Genomic DNA, 18,788 nt, shown 5'->3' on the forward strand with positions numbered 1-18,788 from the left:
AGGCATAAGTTAGGTAGGGGTAGTGGAATATTCTCCACTTGCCTGGATGAATGCAGCTCCAATAACACACAAGAAGTTTGATGCCATCCAGAACCCACCCACAAGCATTCATTCCCCCTGCCACAGGGCAGGATTTTCCGACTGCACTCATCTCAACTCCTGAAAATCCCACCCGAGGTTAATGGATCTTTACACATTCCAACCCCTGCACACTGTGATTCCCGTGGCAGACGGGACAGGAAAATTCCACCCTTAATGTCAGTGTGTTCTTATGTTCTTATGCACAGTGGCCCGGTATTGATGGCCTCCTGATTGCTGGCCAGCCCTGCAACACCCCATCACTGGCCTTCCGACACCTCCACCCCACCCCGATCGCCAGTCTCACGGACGTCCCCGTACTAATCACTGGCCAGCCCTGATCTCCCAATTCTCTCCCAGCGGCAGCCCAACCCCACCCCACTCACTGACAGCCCCAATGACCCCCCCCACAACTGGCAGCCTCCCCTGCCCAAGCAGATGACCTGCCCCAATCACGGTCCTTCCTTCCTCTGCCACTGATCTTGAATGCAGAGTGGCAGAATGCAGAGTGACAGCAGAACTCCCCATCCCCACTGATCAACCCCCAATAGGCCCTGCTGCCGTTAAGCCCTGTTACCTTTGGCCCTACCCCTTGGCACTGCCTGATGCCCAGTGGGGGATCTCAAGATACCCTTGGGTTTGTGCAAGAGTGCCAGGCTGGCACTGCGTAATGGAGACCCCTTCCCCCATCCTCCTGTGGGGCCTCAAAGGCCTCTCTTCATTCCAGTGAGATCAGTTGTCTGTTCCATAAGAACATAATAAGAACATAAGAAATGGGAGCAGGAGTAGGCCATCTAGCCCTTTGAGCCTGCCCTGCCATTAATAAGATCATGGCTGATCTGTCGTGGCTCAGTTCCACATTCCCGCCCGCTCCCCATAACCCTTAATCCCCTCTCTTATCAAAAACCCATCAACCCGCGTCTTAAAAATATTTAGCGAGGTAGCCTCCACCACTTCAACGGGCAGAGAATTCCAGAGATTCACCACCCTTTGAGTGAAGAAGTTCTTCCTCAGCTCCATTCTAAACCGCCCCCCCTTTATCTTGAGGCTGTGCCCCCTAGTCCTACTATCCTTTCTGAGCGGGAAGAGTCTCTCCACCTCTATCCTATCCATCCCATTCATCATCTTATACGTCTCAATGAGATCTCCCCTCATTCTTCTAAACTCTAATGAGTACAAGCCTAGTTTATTCAGCCTCTCCTCATAGCTCAACCCCCTCAACTCCGGCATCAGCCTAGTAAACCTCCTCTGCACTCCCTCCAAGGCCAAAATATCCTTGCGTAAATACGGCGCCCAAAACTGCACACAGTACTCCAGCTGCGGCCTCACCAATGCCCTATATAGCCGCAGCAAGACCTCCCTACTTTTATATTCAATCCCCCTCGCTATGAAGGCCAGCATCCCATTCGCCTTCCTGACCTCCTGCTGCACCTGCAAGCTGGGTTTTTGCGACTCATGCACAAGGACCCTGAGGTCCCTCTGCACCGTCGCCTGCTGCAGTTTTTCACCACGTAAGTAATAATCCTTCCTACCATTATTCCTACCAAAGTGGACCACCTCGCACTTGCCAACATTAAATTCCATTTGCCATTTCCTGGCCCATTCGCCCAGCCTATCTAGATCCTTCTGTAGACTCTCACCACCCTCCGCACAATTTGCCTTTCCTCCAATCTTGGTGTCATCAGCAAATTTCGACACCCTACACTCGGTTCCCTCCTCCAGATCATCTATATAAATGGTAAATAGCTGAGGCCCCAGCACCGACCCCTGAGGCACTCCACTAGTCACCATCCGCCAATCCAAATAGCACCCATTGACCCCCACTCTCTGCCTCCTATTTGACAACCAATCCTCTATCCACGCTAACACCCTACCCCCAACTCCATGCCCCCTGACCTTCTGCAATAACCTCCTGTGAGGTACCTTGTCAAACACCTTCTGAAAATCCAGAAAGACCACATCCACCGGCTCTCCTCTATCCACTGCCCTAGACACATCCTCATAGAACTCCAGTAAATTTGTCAAACACGACTTCCCTTTAATGAAACCGTGCTGCGTCTGCTCTATCAAGCAATTCCCCTCAAGGTGCCTCGCTATTTCCTCCTTGATGATGGATTCTAACATTTTACCTACAACAGACGTCAAACTAACCGGCCTATAATTCCCTGCCTTTTGCCTGGCACCCTTCTTAAACAACGGCGTAATAGTTCCCCATTAGTAGGGAGCAGTTGTAATCCCTGCTGGAGTGAACCAGTCCTGGTCAGGGGTGGAGACGCTAGGGAGCTGGAGACTTAAGTCCTGGGCCTGCTAATGACATGGAAATGCTTCTTTCAATATGGTAATCAGCTCTGTGCTATTTCCAGCATGAAGCTGATAATTTTGCAAATCTTTGGCTGGGAGACATGTGGAGGCCGTGAAGCCCAGCCAGGAACCATAAAACAGACACCGCTGCATGAGTGGGAGAATTATCCCCCTTGTGTTTGCCCTGTTGTGTGGGTGGTTAAAAACTTCAGCAACACGTCCCTTTTATAAACAATATTCAAATTCTCTACTAGTCAGGCAACTGATCACTCCTCTTTGCCGGGAGAGACAGTGAGCAGATTATCTGTTTTAAATCTCACCTGATTTTTTGCCTTCAAAGAATATATAAATCAATTTCATGCAAGGAAATCACATAAAGTGGGTTTAATTGGATTTAACTCCATGATCTCATAGGTAGCACCAGAAAGTTTCGCACAATTGGGCTGAAACTTTTTTAAAACTTAAATATTTCCTGCTCCAATTAGTAGACAGTTTGTAACTGCAATTGTCCTCCAACGCCCAAAAATAAACTCCAGGCAAAGCCAGAGATTACTTTTCCTGGTTGAGCACTTGGCTGTTAACTGAATCATAGGATCCTTACAGCACAGAAGGAGGCCATTCGGCCCACTGAGCCTGCACTGACAACAATCCCACCCAGGCCCTATCCTCGTAACCCCTGACACTAAGGGGCAATTTAGCATGGCCAATCAACCTAACCTGCACATCTGTGGACTGTGGGAGGAAACCAGGGCACACAGAGGAAACCCATGTAGACATGGGGAGAACACGCAAACAGGAGAACATGGGGCGGCACAATGGCACAGTGGTTAGCACTGCTGCCTCAGAGCACCAGGGACCCGGGTTCAATTCCAGCCTTGGTTACTGTCTGTATGGAGTTAGCACATTCTCCCCGTGTCTGTGTGGGTTCAGTCCAGGGGCTCCGGTTTCGTCCCATGCTCCAAAGATGTGCACCTTAGGTTGATTGGCCACACTAAATTGCCCCTTAGTATCGAAGAATTAGCAGGGATTACGAGGATATGGCCTGGTGGTGGTGGTTGTGAGGAGGTGGGGGTAATGTTGTCAGTGCAGCCTCAATGGGCTCATGGCCTCCTGCTGCACTGCAGGGATTCTATGATGCCATACTGTCACCCCAAAGCCAGAATCAAACCCAGATCCCTGGTGCTGTGAGGCAACCGTGCCAACCACTATGCAACTGTGCCACCCAAATCATAAAATAGCATCCCTCTGCAGCAAGGCCCTACCAACTCTGACTGGTCACACGTGAAACTGAGTACTGAAGCAGCTTGTCCTTGGTGGAGTCTTGTTTGATTTTCATTACTCAATAGCTGGGAGTTCAACTTGAACCCAAAACTCTTCGCTGTTCCTTGGATAAATGAAAACCAAAGCAACAGATCACAGTTCTGAAAAAGTTGTAAACTAAGATGTTAACACAGCTCTCTGTCTCAGGTCCCAGCTGAAGCGCTGTCAAATTTTTTTGACTTTGCTTCAGATTTTTCCTGAGTAGATTTTCTTTGTCAAAACTTAAAAACCATCATCAGCGTTCAGCCTTGATTGAATCCGAGTTACTGTTGCTGACAGAATGAAGTCAATACTTTCAATAGAGTGTGTTACATCTGCTTCTCATCAATTGATGCCAGAAATATTTAACCCAGTATCCTTACCTATTGAATATTTCACTTCATCCACCCTTTGTCTAGGCTCCATGAGTTTACTTGCGAAAAACAGCGTCATACCACTGATGAGCAGCACCACTGCACCACGTATTACAGCTGTAAGATAACATGGAAAGGAGTTATTCTTCACAGTGTTACAATTGAACGTTATTGTTGGTGGGACAGGCTCTGGGTGGTTAGTTCCTGATGGAGCTCTTTGATGTGCACCTCACTCCTTGGTCAACCAGTCTCCCTTCTCAAACAATCTCCTCACTCCCAATGGTTTTATTCCCCCAGCTGCTCATCGTGGCTGCATTTTAGCCGCAACTACAAGTGGACAGCAAGTAACAACTGCCCCGGCACATCCCTGACTGGGTCGGGTCTTTGCTTTCCTCTGTGAACGCTGAAACGTCTCACAGATTTGACTTCTGACTTCCTAGATTTGTTTTAGATCCTGAATCCTTTCACACTGTAACGTTGCTGCCGCACTCGCGCTTGCTTAATCCCCGCCCGCTCCATCCATGCTGTTTGTGTAGTTTCTCCCTGCCCACCCTGTTTGTTCACTGTCCCTCCCCGACCCCTCACTGACCCTCCCCGACCCCTCACTGACCCTCCCTGACCCCTCACTGTCCCTCCCCTGACCCCTCACTGTCCCTCCCTGACCCCTCACTGACCCTCCCTGACCCCTCACTGACCCTCCCTGACCCCTCACTGTCCCTCCCCTGACCCCTCACTGTCCCTCCCCGACCCCTCACTGTCCCTCTCCTGACCCCTCACTGTCCCTCCCCTGACCCCTCACTGTCCCTCTCCTGACCCCTCACTGTCCCTCCCCTGACCCCTCACTGTCCCTCTCCCGACCCCTCACTGTCCCTCCCCTGACCCCTCACTGTCCCTCCCCTGACCCCTCACTGTCCCTCTCCCGACCCCTCACTGTCCCTCCCCTGACCCCTCACTGTCCCTCCCCGACCCCTCACTGTCCCTCCCCGACCCCTCATTCTTCCTCCCCGACCCCTCACTGTCCCTCCCCGACCCCTCACTGTCCCTCCCCTGACCCCTCACTGTCCCTCCCCTGACCCCTCACTGTCCCTCCCCGACCCCTCACTGTCCCTCTCCTGACCCCTCACTGTCCCTCCCCGACCCCTCACTGTCCCTCTCCTGACCCCTCACTGTCCCTCCCCGACCCCTCACTGTCCCTCTCCTGACCCCTCACTGTCCCTCCCCGACCCCTCACTGTCCCTCCCCTGACCCCTCACTGTCCCTCTCCTGACCCCTCACTGTCCCTCCCCGACCCCTCACTGTCCCTCCCCAACCCCTCACTGTCCCTCCCCAACCCCTCACTGTTCCTCTCCTGACCCCTCACTCTTCCTCCCCGACCCCTCACTCTTCCTCTCCCGACCCCTTCCTGCCCCTCTCCCGACCCCTTCCTGCCCCTCTCCCGACCCCTTCCTGCCCCTCTCCCGACCCCTTGCTGCCCCTCTCCCGACCCCTTCCTGCCCCTCTCCTGACCCCTTGCTGACCTTCTCCCGACCCCTTGCTGACCTTCTCCTGATCCCTTCCTGCCCCTCTCCCGACCCCTTCCTGCCCCTCTCCCGACCCCTTCCTGCCCCTCTCCTGACCCCTTGCTGACCTTCTCCTGACCCCCTTCCTGCCCCTCTCCTGACCCCTTGCTGACCTTCTCCTGATCCCTTCCTGCCCCTCTCCTGACCCCTTGCTGACCTTCTCCTGATCCCTTCCTGCCCCTCTCCCGACCCCTTCCTGCCCCTCTCCCGACCCCTTCCTGCCCCTCTCCCGACCCCTCCCTGTCCCTCTCCTGACCCCTTGCTGCCCCCCCATGACCTTTTATAAATCCGTTGACACTGTATTCACTGTTTCCCTCATCACCAAGTTCACAGCTTGCCACTGACCAGGTCTCTCAGTAAACCCTCAGCACCTTTTAGATCCCACCGAACGCTCGGTGAGTGTTGCTTATGGGATAGTGAGGGAAGATTGGTGAGTAATCCGGAGAGGGACAGTGGGTGGCGGAGGGGCAGTGGATGGGGGGGCAGTGGGTGGTGATAAGTCATGAATGGTACAGAAGCAGGATTAGCAAAGGGTCAGCAGTCGGATGATGTGGGGTGTGGAGAGGCATCTTAAGAGGAGCAGTGTGGGATCACAAGAGGGACAATGAGTGAAGAGTGGGGGCATTGGGAGATGGGCAGCAGGCCGCTGATGAGGGCTGGGGGAGGAGAGGAGGGTCAGTGGGAGGGCATGTGGTCCAGCAAGTGTGACAGTGAGTGGTTGGGAGGGGGACAGCAAAGAGTCAGGAGAGGGCTGTGAGGGGCTGGTGCGGGGCATCAAAGGATTGGGAAAGGGTCAGTGAGCTGGGCAGTGAGGGGTCAGGAAAGGGTCAGTGAGGGGTCAGGAAAGGGTCAGTGAGGGGTCAGGAAAGGGTCAGTGAGCTGGGCAGTGAGGGGTCAGGAAAGGGTCAGTGAGGGGTCAGGAAAGGGTCAATGAGCTGGGCAGTGAGGGGTCAGGAAAGGGTCAGTGAGCTGGACAGTGAGGGGTCAGGAAAGGGTCAGTGAGGGGTCAGGAAAGGGTCAGTGAGGGGTCAGGAAAGGGTCAATGAGCTGGGCAGTGAGGGGTCAGGAAAGGGTCAGTGAGGGGTCAGGAAAGGGTCAGTGAGGGGTCAGGAAAGGGTCAATGAGCTGGGCAGTGAGGGGTCAGGAAAGGGTCAGTGAGCTGGACAGTGAGGGGTCAGGAAAGGGTCAGTGAGGGGTCAGGAAAGGGTCAGTGAGGGGTCAGGAAAGGGTCAGTGAGCTGGACAGTGAGGGGTCAGGAAAGGGTCAGTGAGGGGTCAGGAAAGGGTCAGTGAGGGGTCAGAAAAGGGTCAGTGAGCTGGGCAGTGAGGGGTCAGGAAAGGGTCAGTGAGGGGTCAGGAAAGGGTCAGTGAGGGGTCAGAAAAGGGTCAGTGAGCTGGGCAGTGAGGGGTCAGGAAAGGGTCAGTGAGGGGTCAGGAAAGGGTCAGTGAGGGGTCAGAAAAGGGTCAGTGAGCTGGGCAGTGAGGGGTCAGGAAAGGGTCAGTGAGGGGTCAGGAAAGGGTCAGTGAGCTGGACAGTGAGGGATTGAGTGAGGATCTGCAATGAATTTAAGGGCTCGGTGAGCAGGCAGTGAGGGATTGGGAGGGGGACAGCAAAGGGTCAGTTCAGGGACAGTGAGGGGTAGGGAAAGGGGAATGAGGATTGGAGGGGGAGGAGTGGGGAGAGGGGAGTGAGAGGTGGAGAAAGGGGAGTGAGGGGTGGGGAGGGGGTTGAGGGTTGGGGAAGGGGAGCGAGGGGTGGGGAGGGGGAGTGACGGGTGGGGAGAGTGGAGTGAAGGGTGGGGAGAGAGGAGTGAGGGGTGGGGAGGGGGTTGGTTGGGGAAGGGGAGTGAGGGGTGGGGAGGGGGTTGAGGGTTGGGGAAGGGCAGTGAGGGGTGGGGAGGGGGTTGAGGGTTGGGGAAGGGGAGTGAGGGTTGGGGAAGGGGAGTGAGGGGTGGAGAAAGGCAGGGGAGTGGGGAGTCAGTGTGGTGGAGGGGAGTGAGGGGTGTAGTGGGCAGAGATAGACTGAGAGGTAGACAGGGCTGAGGGGGATCAGTGGACAGAATGGTGACATGTCAATGTGTGCAGCTGGCTCTGTGTGGCATAGCAAAGACAGCCTAGTGTGAGACTATCAAAAACAACACAGTGGAAAATCTCAGCGGGTCTGACAGCATCTGTGGGGAGAGAATAGAGCCAACTTTGGCTCTATTCTATTCTGACTATTTAGTTCTAACTCTATTATGACTATTTAGAGTCAGTTTGGGTGACCCTTTATCAGGGCTGGAAGTTTGAAAAAAGCAAACAGCCTAGTTTGAAAGTACCTTTGATCCACCGACAGCCCCACACCCCACCTTTCCCACCCCACCCTCCCAATCGGCCACTTTCCTGTCGTCACAGTCGGTCACCGTCCCAGCCGGCTACCCTCCCACCCTCTCCCCGTTCCCCTTCCCATCGCCCCACCCCCTCCCCCTTGCCCCCTCCCACTCTCACACCCTGCCATCCTCCCCCACTCGCACCCTACCCCCTCCCACCCTGCCACCCGGCCATTGCCCCTCCTCGACTGTGCCTGATCAGCTATTTTCTCAGCTCTAGCTGCAGTCTTCTCCCCTGCTACAGCTTCCCTCTCTGGGCCTGAAGCGCTTCTTTCTCCCTCTTCGGGATTCTATTTTCTGTTTCATCACCGTCTATTTTTTTCTGACCTGCAACAGATCCTGCATAAACACCTGGGTCTTCATTCCCATGGGAATACCTCCATCAGTACATCCTGCAATAGTCAAACTTTTCAAACAGCTTCCAGAATTTTCTTACCCACCACACCCAGCTCTGAACTGCTAATTCCAATACCTACGTATAATTCATTTATCCACAAGACTTCAGCCTTTAACTCCTTCCTGTTGTCCAATTGCTATTCCCTATTTACTGCAGGCAATGATATAGAATTGCTCCATAGAACTAGGCCCATGTAACATTTTTTTGTGGGATATGGGCATTGCTGGCTAGCCAGCATTTTTGTTACCCATCCTTAGTTGCCCTTCAGGAGGTGATGGTGAGCTACCTTCTTGAAACACTGCTGTCCACGTGCTGTGGGTTGAGCCTGTTGGGTAACTGAGTGACCTGCTAGGCCATTTCAGAAAGCTGTTGAGAGTCAACCACAATGCTGTGGCTCTGGGGTCACTTGTAGGTCAGGCCAGGTAAGGACGGCAGATTTCCTTCCCTAAAGGGCATTAGTGACCCAGGTGGGTTTTTCTGACAATCGACAATGGTTTCATGATCATCAGTAAATTCTTAATTTCAAATATTTTGTTTATTGAATTCAAATTCCACCCTCTGCTGTGGAGGGATTTGAACCCGGGTCCTCAGAACATTAGCTGGGTTTCCAGATTCATAACCTAGTGATAATACCACTAGGCTGTTGCCTCTCCAAAATACTGCAGATGCTGGAGTTCTAAAATAGAAACAGAAAATGCTGAAAAACGCAGCAGATTAAGCAGCACCTGAGAGAGAGAAACAGAGTTAATGTTTTAAGTCAATATAACTATTCTTCAGAGTTTCAATGCCATAGTAGACTCAAAATGTTAATTCTGTTCTCTCTCCACAGATGCTTATCAAGATAGATAAGTCGCTGGGACCGGATGGGATGTACCCCAGGTTACTGTGGGAGGTGAGAGAAGTGATTGCAGAGCCCCTGGCGTTGATCTTTGCATCGTCGATGGAGACGGGAGAGGTTCTGGAGGATTGGAGGATTGCGGATGTGGTTCCTATTTTCAAGAAGGGGAACAGGGATAGCCCGGGAAATTACCGACCGGTGAGCCTGACCTCAGCGGTTGGTAAGTTGATGGAGAGGATTCTGAGGGACAGGATTTATGAGCATTTAGAGAAGTTTAGTATGATCAGAAATAGTCAGCATGGCTTTGTCAAGGGCAGGTCATGCCTTACGAGCCTAGTTGAGTTCTTTGAAAATGTGACTGAACACATTGACAAAGGAAGAGTGGTGGATGTGGTTTACATGGACTTCAGCAAGGTATTTGATAAGGTCCCCCATGCAAGACTTCTTGAGAAGGTGAGAGGGCATGGGATCCAAGGGGCTTTGGCCTTGTGGTTCCAGAACTGGCTTGCCTGCAGAAGGCAGAGAGTGGTTGTGGATGGGTCTTTTTTTGCATGAAGGTCGGTCACCAGTGGAGTGCCCCAGGGATCTGTTCTAGGACCCTTGCTGTTTGTCATTTTCATAAATGACCTGGATGAGGAAGTGGGGGGATGGGTTAGTAAGTTCGCCGACAATACAAAGTTTGGTGGTGTTGTGGATAGTCTGGAGGGATGTCAGAAGTTGCAGCATGACAGAGATAAGATGCAAGACTGGGCGGAGAAGTGGCAGATGGACTTCAACGCGGACTTCAATGTGTAGTGGTCCATTTTGGCAGGACCAATGGGATGAAGGAGTACAATATCAAGGGTCTTAGCAGTGTTAAGGAGCAGAAGGGTCTTGGGGTCCGGGTCCATAGGTCTCTTAAATTGGCCTTGCAGGGTGGAGGATGTGGTCAAGAAGGCGTATGATGTACTGGCCTTCATTACTCAAGGGATTGAGTTTAGGAGTCGGGAGGTAATGCTGCAACTTTATAAGACCCTTGTCAGACCCCACTTGGAGTACTGTGCGCAGTTCTGGTCGCCTCACTGCAGGAAGGATGTGTAAGCTATTGAGAGGGTGCAGAGGAGATTTACAAGGATGTTGCCTGGATTGGGAGGCATGCCTTATGAAAATAGGCTGAGGGAGCTAGGTCTCTTCTCCCTGGAGAGACGAAGGTTGAGAGGCGACCTGATAGAGGTTTATAAAATGTTGAGGGGAATAGATAGGGTGGATTCTCGGAGGCTATTTCCGAGGGCTGAAATGGTCGCTATGAGAGGACACAGGTTTAAGGTACTGGGGAGCAAGTACAGAGGAGATGTTAGGGGTAAGTTTTTCACTCAGGGTGGTGAGTGAGTGTAATTGGCTGTCGGTGGTGGTAGAGGTGAACTCGCTGGGATCTTTTAAAAGACTTCTGGATGAGCACATGGGATTTAATGGGATTGGGAGTTACAGATAGTTCTATGGCCTGGTAGGTATGGATATGATCGGTGCAACTTGTGGCCAAAGGGCCTGTTTGTGCTGTAGTGTTCTATGTTCTATGCTGCCAAACCTGTTGAGATTTTCCAGCACTTTCTGTTTTTATTTCCAGTATAACTTGAGTTTCCCTGTGTTCATTCCCTGTGTTCTGACTGCTGCTCCAGACCTCATTCCTCCTATTTCCATTTATTTGTCTATCCCAGTTGATTTGTTTTTTTTTCCCTTCCCCAGGATGTTCCACCATTCAACTGCTGAGGTTCTAAGCTCTGGAATTCCCTCCCTAAACCTCTTCATCTCTCTTCCTCTTTTAAGAAACTCCTTAAAAGCTACGACCAAACTTTTGGGCTGTTTTCTTAATGCCTCCTTTGTGGGTAGGTGCCAATTTTTGCTCAATTAGGTCCCTGTGAGCACCTTGGGACGTTTCACAGTGGCACAGTGATTAACACTGCTGTTTCATAGTGCCAGGGACCCAGGTTCAATTCCGGGCATGGGTCACTGTCTGTGTGGAATTTCCACATTCTCCCATGTCTGCGTGTGTTTCCTCCGGGTGCTCCGGTTTCCTCCCAGAGCCCAAAGATAGATTGGCCATGCTAAATTGTCTCTTAGTCCAGGGGGATTAGCAGGGTAAATATGTGAAGTTATGGGGATAGGATTTGGATGGGATTGTTCTTGGTACAGACTCGATGGGCTGAATGGCCTCCTTTTGCATTTAGGGATTCCATGATTCAATGTTAATTGTACTCTTTAATATACATTGCTATTGTTAAACAGTGCAATAGATACCCTGATACACATACTGAACATTCACTTGTTTGTAATGTTATCCCTGTCAGTATTATTTCCCAATTAACTCACCCAATTTTAACTCTATTCATTTAAAATTAGCTACCTTGAAATCAGTCAATTGTGTTTCCCTTATTTAAACCAAATGACATTGCAATGGCAAATATTCCCAATCTTAAAGCATTGCACTATTCAAGATCACGATTTGCCTCTTTACTTTTTCTCAATTAATATTCTGTGCAAAAGGCATTTGTGAATTTATCTCCTTGAAAGGGGCGACATGGTGATACAATGGTTAGCGCTACTGCCTCACAATGCCAGGAACCTGGGTTCAGTTCCGGCGTTGGGTGACTCCATGTAGTTTGCACATTCTCCCCGTGTCTGCACAGGTTTCTACCGCATGCTGCGGTTTCCTGCCACAGTCCAAAGATGTCAGGTTAGAATGATCGACTATGCTAAATTGCCCCTTAGTGTCAGGGTGACTAGCAGGGTAAATACGAGAGGTTAAAGGGATAGGGCCCAGATAGAATTGTTGTTGGTACAGACTCAATGGGCCGAATGGCCACCTATGAATTTCTTAAACCTCATTTCAGTCTATTTAGAATAGATTTATTCACTATGCCCCACAATTTGGATCCTCCTATTTATTTATAAATCTATGAGGTTATGGGAATAAGGCCTGGGTGGAATGCTCTGTCAATGAGTTGGTGCAGACTTGATGGGCTGAATGGCTCCTGCTGCACTGTAGGGATTCTATGATTCTACCTGTACATCAATTCATCAGATCTTATCACTTACAATTTACCATCTGTCTCATCCTGGATGTTTACTCTGAACCTCCTCAGGACAGTCATATTGTCACAAAACAAGTCACCACACCCTGAATTTCTCTTTCTGTCTCTCCTAACTCATGTCTAGTGAAACTCATTGCCAGTTTCTGATCTGAATCAGTTCTTCAGTAAGCTGATTAAATCTATCCACACATTCCATGATGCTGTCTCCATTTCCAATCCCTTATTTTTTTATATATCAGCATGACTGCCTCCAGTTATCAAAAACAATTTGTCACTACAAATTAAGTAACAGGTGGTATGATCCAGATCTTTTGCTAACTAATAGTGTTCACATATTGTTGAATTGTAATTAACTATGCATCTTACAGCTCGCTCAACCATAGTTTACAAATTTTTTTCAACTGAAAGTTATGTATCTTCAACGATCATCTCTTATAACAGAATTAACTCCTATATTGCTGAAGTAAACAGAAATCTAATATTAAAACTACTATAGCTAAGTTACTTGAAGACACAGAAAGCAAAGTTCTTACCTGTGATCCTCATTTCTCATTACGTACAGAGCACAGGAGCTTAACTATAATGTATTTGTGTTGCAGGTACTTCCTCGTATAGGATCGTCACCTCAGCACTTCCTGAAATGACAGATTAACAATCAAAGTAATTAAAGTGCAAGCACAGCCTATTTAACTCATTGAGTACACAGGACTTTTCAAGGTTTCACATGGCTACACCTCTCGTACAGCTTTCATTCCTCATGGGGTTGATTTTACCATTGTGCCCCCTCGGCTGATGGGTGAAGTGAGCTGATAAGACTGTGAGAAAGCCATGAAATCAGGTTTATGCCTGATTTCTTGTGTCTCGCAATCTTACTGGCACTGGATATCTGGTGAGATCAGTCTTGTGACTTTTTAAGATCTTAAAATATGTTTAAAATCTTATTTTAATAGAATTAGTGAGTCTGGGATGGAATTGTCCGGACTGACTTAGCTCTGTGCCCTCTTGGGGAGGGTTCTCTCCTGTGAGGATCATATATGGTTCCCTCCCCCACCATTGACAAGGATTAGAGGTGATGGCCTCGCCGGTAGAACTGAGGCTGCCCCAGGAGGTCAGAGGCAGGGGTGGGGTGCCCCTTGGGTACTGCCGGCCTGGCACCACCCACTCAGCACCCGGGCACTGCCAGCCAGGCACACTGCAGTGGGGTAGAGCCTGAGGGGGTCGGACCAGAATGGGGGAAGGCCGTTTGGAGGGGGACTGCTGCCACTCTGTAGTAACAATCAGTGGTGGGGAAGGGGGACTGCTGCAGTAACGATTGGTGGGGGGAATCACTGCCACTCTGCAGTAGCGAGGGGTGGGGGACAAGGGGGGGGTCGTGATCATTCTGGACAGGGAGGGGAGATCGCATTCATTCCAGGCAGGGCTGCTCATGATTGGCTGCGGTGTCCCATGGTAGTGGGGGGGCTGGGTTTCAGCCACAAAGGCTGGCTATAGCAGCAGGGGCAGTGACAGATCTCTGTGTTCTTAGAAGTCTGCACGTGCGCAATTGTGTCCTCTGCTGCTATCAGCCAGCTTTTGGGTAATTTCGGTTCTGCCCACTCCCTCTGCTGGTGGGAAACTGTTTGGTCAAGATTTTTTTGCCTAAGTCAGGTAAGTTTCATTTTTTATGTTACCCGAAAAAAGGTGCAAATTTCTCCCGTTTTCATGCTTATTCGGGACTTTACCCTTTGGTAAGATTGGACTCTGTGTGTTTTCTCTCTTTCATCTCTAAATTCATTGTTCTTACTTGCTTTTGATATCTTTCCCATGATATCAAGTCTTTCCTGTTGTCTTTATGGCCATTATTTTCATCTCAAATAAACTAAATAACCGCTTTATTCATTTATGGTCATTGCTAATTATAAAACTTACTTTTGTTTCTCATTGAAATTCAACAGATAAACTTAAACTCCTCACTTATCTTCCAATGTAAATTCCCATTCATGTCGTATTTACTCATATCCCACCTCAGCTTGGCTTATCTCTCCTCCAAAAGCCTGCTTTTACACCTACTCCTTTTGATAATTTAAACCTTGTGGTCTGACTATCTTCAGTTGAAGTAAATTACTTACACACACGCACACACACGCACACCTTCCTCCCACCCCACCCCAAACATGCCTGCATCACAGTATTATTGAAAAAATGATCTTTTGTTACACGTGACTATGTGGACAATCACGGGAAATCTATATCCTGCCATGTGAGGTCCAAATGATTGTGATATCTCAAGAAAATAATGAATAGTGGCTAACCAAAGGAATTTCCATTAGACTAAGATGAAAGAATAACATCTTGGAAAAACTCAGCATGTTAATCAGTATTTGTGAAGAAAGAAACAGAGTAAATTTTTCAAGACCAGCATTTTCCGTTTTTATTTTGGATTTCCAGCATCTGCTGGAAATTTTGCTTTTACTTTAGTGGTCCATTAAATTGAAATGATTGCTTTCTCCTTGGCACCATGATATGCCACTATATTTTGAATGATGTCAATATTATTCCTCCAATATTGAACATTGAGTTCAACAACTTCTGGGCACGAACTCTCTCTGCAACTCCACCTCTATTTATTTTATTTCATTTCTTCTTTTCATCTTATTCATCCATTTTTATTATTTTAAATTCTTATTTTTATTTTTCCACTTCTAAAATCTCACATTCCAACTTGTTTTCCATACTCTCTCCCCCATCCCACAAGAGCCAACTGTCACATTCCAACACGCTGCACCTTTGTTCTGCCATTTACACATTCCAATCTCTTAATGCACGCTGTTAGCACAATTCTCAGCCTTTATCATCACCATTTACATTCCCTTTGTGTTTTTGTCTGTGCCATTCCTATCAATTATTACCCCATAACCCCGCACTCCCTCACCCTCACAGTTTAAATCTTGTCTGATTTTCCTTGTCTTCAGCTTTGATGAAGGATGATCCTGACTCGAAATACTGGCTCTGTTCTCTCTCCGCAGATGCTGTCAAACTTATTGAGACTTTCCAGCATTTTCTGCTTTTGCTTCAGATTCCACTGTCCGCAATATTTTGCTTTTATCTTACCAAACATTGATCACTTTTTGAGTAAAGGAATTCCTAATGGACACTTAATTTTGATGAAGGGTCATCAGTGTTAGCATTTACCCTCCAGAGATGCTGCCTAACCTGCTGAGTAGCTCCAGCATCTCCAATATTTTGCAGTCACCCTGTCTGTCCAGTCAGTTCCATTCTACAACAGCCATAACCATTTCAAAATAGACTTGTGCATCTATGGCTGTTGCTATCTCTTGTGTTGATGAGCTTTGCTTCACTCACTTTGAGCTGCACCCTTGATCTTGGGGTTATTATTAACAGCAAATTAAATACAGTATTTGCAGGAACAGATTCCAACATCTGTTATTTCTACTCACTGTGCAGCACTTATTCTCTTATGATGTGGTGGTAATTGTGATAAACTAAGAGAACAAACAAGATATTGAGTAAACAAAATCACATAATCTACAGGTTCAGTATGCACAAAAACACGCAAGCAGCGAAGTAAGCTCAGTTACACAACCTGGATCGAATCTAACATCATGAGTGGAAGAGCCTACACAAGCTGGTGAAGCTGGTTTCAGGTGCCACACCGCAGAGTGCCCCAATTTGCTTTTAAATTGGAGACCTCCTCCCACCTCCTGATCCTCCCATGGACATTGGACACACCCCACCCACATCGCCAGCATCAGGGCATCAGGACCCTTTCAATAGGTTGCCTGGTGGACTCCTGACACACCCTTGCCCCCCACCCCCCCCTGTCATGATCCCCTCTGTGACCCACCCCTTTATGTACCCGCAGACCCCCCCACCAACAAAATCCCCCTTGCACAAACCCCTCCCCCTGTATAGGCTGCCTATGCATAGCCTCCCAGTGTCATTGTGCATAGCCAACCCACCATAGTCCCACCTCCAACTCAGACCCCACCCCTTTGGCAACACCCCTGGAACTTATGGTGCCCAACTAGGCACTGCCAGCATTCCAGATGGACACTGCCGGGGAGGCACTGCCCAATGGGCATTGCTTAGCCATGGCTCCAAATACTTGAGGGCTTCAATGACCTGCTATCCCCCAGCACGGCCATGGCACCTGGTCTCCACTACTACAGATTCTTGCTGGTTTGACATTTCACCAGTATATTGGGAAACATCCAGGAGGGGAGAAGCAGCTGTGTGGGCTCCCTAATGATATGGAGATCCAGGCAATCTGATGGTAATGAGCTTGATACTCTGTCTGGGTGAAAAGCCATTTTTGACAGTAAAACACGGCCAGAAAGATAGCAATCCGATTTGCGCCCGGTACGACTTGGATTTTTGGCCTCTCACGCTATCTTCCCAGTTTGCCATGCTGATCGATGGGCATGGCAAGCTGGTAAGATCATGTCCTATGATGTTTCTACAAAATTGCCCTGTTGTCTAAATCACCGGGGTGGCACAGTGACAAAGTTGTTAGCACTGCTGCCTCACAGCACCAGGGACCCGGGTTCAATTCTGGCCTCAGGTCACTGTCTATACAGAGAATGCATATTCTCCCCATGTCTGCATGGGTTTCCTCCCACAGTCCAAGGATATGCAGGCTAGGTTAATTAGCCATGCTAACTTGCCTCTTAGTTTCAGTGGGGATTATCAGGATAAATGTATGGGATTACAGAGATAGATTCTGGGTGGGATTGTGGTCAATACGGACTCGATGGGCCAAGGTGCCTCCTTCTGCACTGTAGGAACTCCATGATGGGAGTCTATGACAGGTCCCCCGTTGTTGTTACTGATGTTTGTACTTTCTATAGGATTCAGCTCAGAAGAAAATCAAGGTAAAAGCAAAATATTACAAATGTTGGGAATTGGAAATAGAATCCAAAATGCTGGAAATGCTCAACAGGTTAAGCAGCATCTGTGGAGAGAAACAGAGGCTGGAATTTTCCAGCAGGTTTTCTCAATGTGAAGGCAGCTCACTGTTGGGCCCCAATTGAATCTTCAGACCTTGCTGAAGCCTATGACATTTTGCATGACTCGTCTACCCACCACCAGGGACCCTGTGGTGGGGTTGACTTTGGGCAGAGCTGGAAGATCCCTCCAGCAAGACTGAAAAATCCCAGGTTGAAAGGTTCAGGTTGATGATGACCCTTCATCCAAACAAACACCAAGGTTACTTTGACACCGTCTTCCTTCTTTGTGGCATCTCCTGCTATGGGCAAGTGCAGTAAAACCTGAATTTAATTTCCTAAAATCACTGTGGGTATCATATGGGTTACAGTAGTTTAAGAAGGTCACTCACTCCCACTTCTCAAAGACAATTAGGGATGGGTAATAAATGCTGTCCTAGCCAGTGATTCCCACATCCCATAAATGAATTTTAAAAATCTCAAGAGCATTATCACCTCCAAGTCATGCAGGGTGCTTACTTGAATATATTCCTCATCATCCCCAGGTCACTAATCTGGAAATCCCAGCCTCACACCATAAAGAAGGCCCTCACCCTTTTAAAACAGATCAGAATGGGCAATTAACATACATGGAGTAACTTGACTCCACCAGTTAAGAACAGATTGTAGACATTCTGAACAAACAACAACATGATGCAGATTCAATGTTTCCAGACATAACTCTAGGATCTAACTGCTGGGACACGTCTAGACAAGTTGGAGGGAAGCCCCAACTTGTTTCCCAATTGGGAAGGCCAGGTCCTGTTTCAGAAGATTGGCCATTAAAGGGGCCAGACATCACAGTATGCTTGCCAACATTGCCTTCATTTCTGTAGTAGAAGGATCATACATGGTTAACTTGGTCACCATCTTATCTGGCTGATGGTCAGAAGTCCTCCATTTTAACCACCACTTGGAGGAAGCACTGATAGTGGTTAAAGTGCAGAATGTACTCAGAGTGGGGACTTCAATGACTTGGTATCACCAGTGCAGATGAAGACTGGGTCCTAAAGGTCATAACGGCTAGACTGGGTCTGCAGCAGGTTGTGAGGCAACCAGCTAGAGAGGAAAACATACCTGGCCTCATCGTCATCAACCTGTTTGCCACAGATAAGAACATAAGAATGTAAGAAATAGGAGAAGAAGGCGGCCATCTAGCCCTTCGAGCCTGCCCCGCCATTCAATAGGATCATGGCTGATCTGAAGTGGCTCAGTTCCACTTACCCGCCCTCTCCCCATAACCCTTAATTCCCTTGTCTATCAGAAATCTATCTACCCGTGACTTAAATATATTCAACGAGGTAGCCTCCACCACTTCAATGGGCAGAGAATTCCAGAGATTCACCACCCTCTGAGAGAAGAAGTTCCTCCTCAACTCTGTTCTAAACTGCCCCCTCCCCCCTCTTATTTTGAGGCTGTGCCCTCTAGTCCTGATGCATCTGTCCATGACAGTATTGGTAAGAATGAACATTGTGGGTACAAAGTCCCATCTTCACGCTGAGGACACTTTCCATTGTGTTTTGC

At 48.9% G+C, this 18,788-nt stretch overlaps 1 protein-coding gene across 1 annotated transcript in view; it reads right to left on the reverse strand.

Annotated features, from left to right (window-relative positions):
- Window positions 1-12,914, reverse strand: part of LOC145338602 (protein FAM3C-like) — a 36,096-nt gene extending 23,182 nt beyond the window's left edge. The window contains exons 1-2 of the mRNA XM_080182979.1: window positions 12,816-12,914; window positions 4,062-4,169 (exon numbers count right to left, since the gene is read on the reverse strand). Coding sequence (XP_080039105.1) covers window positions 4,062-4,169; window positions 12,816-12,828 — 121 coding nt within the window. The 5' untranslated portion in view covers window positions 12,829-12,914. The remainder of the gene's footprint in view (window positions 1-4,061; window positions 4,170-12,815) is intronic.
- Between the last annotated feature and the right edge of the window lie 5,874 nt (window positions 12,915-18,788).

Source organism: Carcharhinus amblyrhynchos, chromosome 3, assembly GCF_965287045.1.
Source record: "Carcharhinus amblyrhynchos chromosome 3, sCarAmb.v2.hapA, whole genome shotgun sequence".
NCBI lineage: Eukaryota > Metazoa > Chordata > Chondrichthyes > Carcharhiniformes > Carcharhinidae > Carcharhinus > Carcharhinus amblyrhynchos.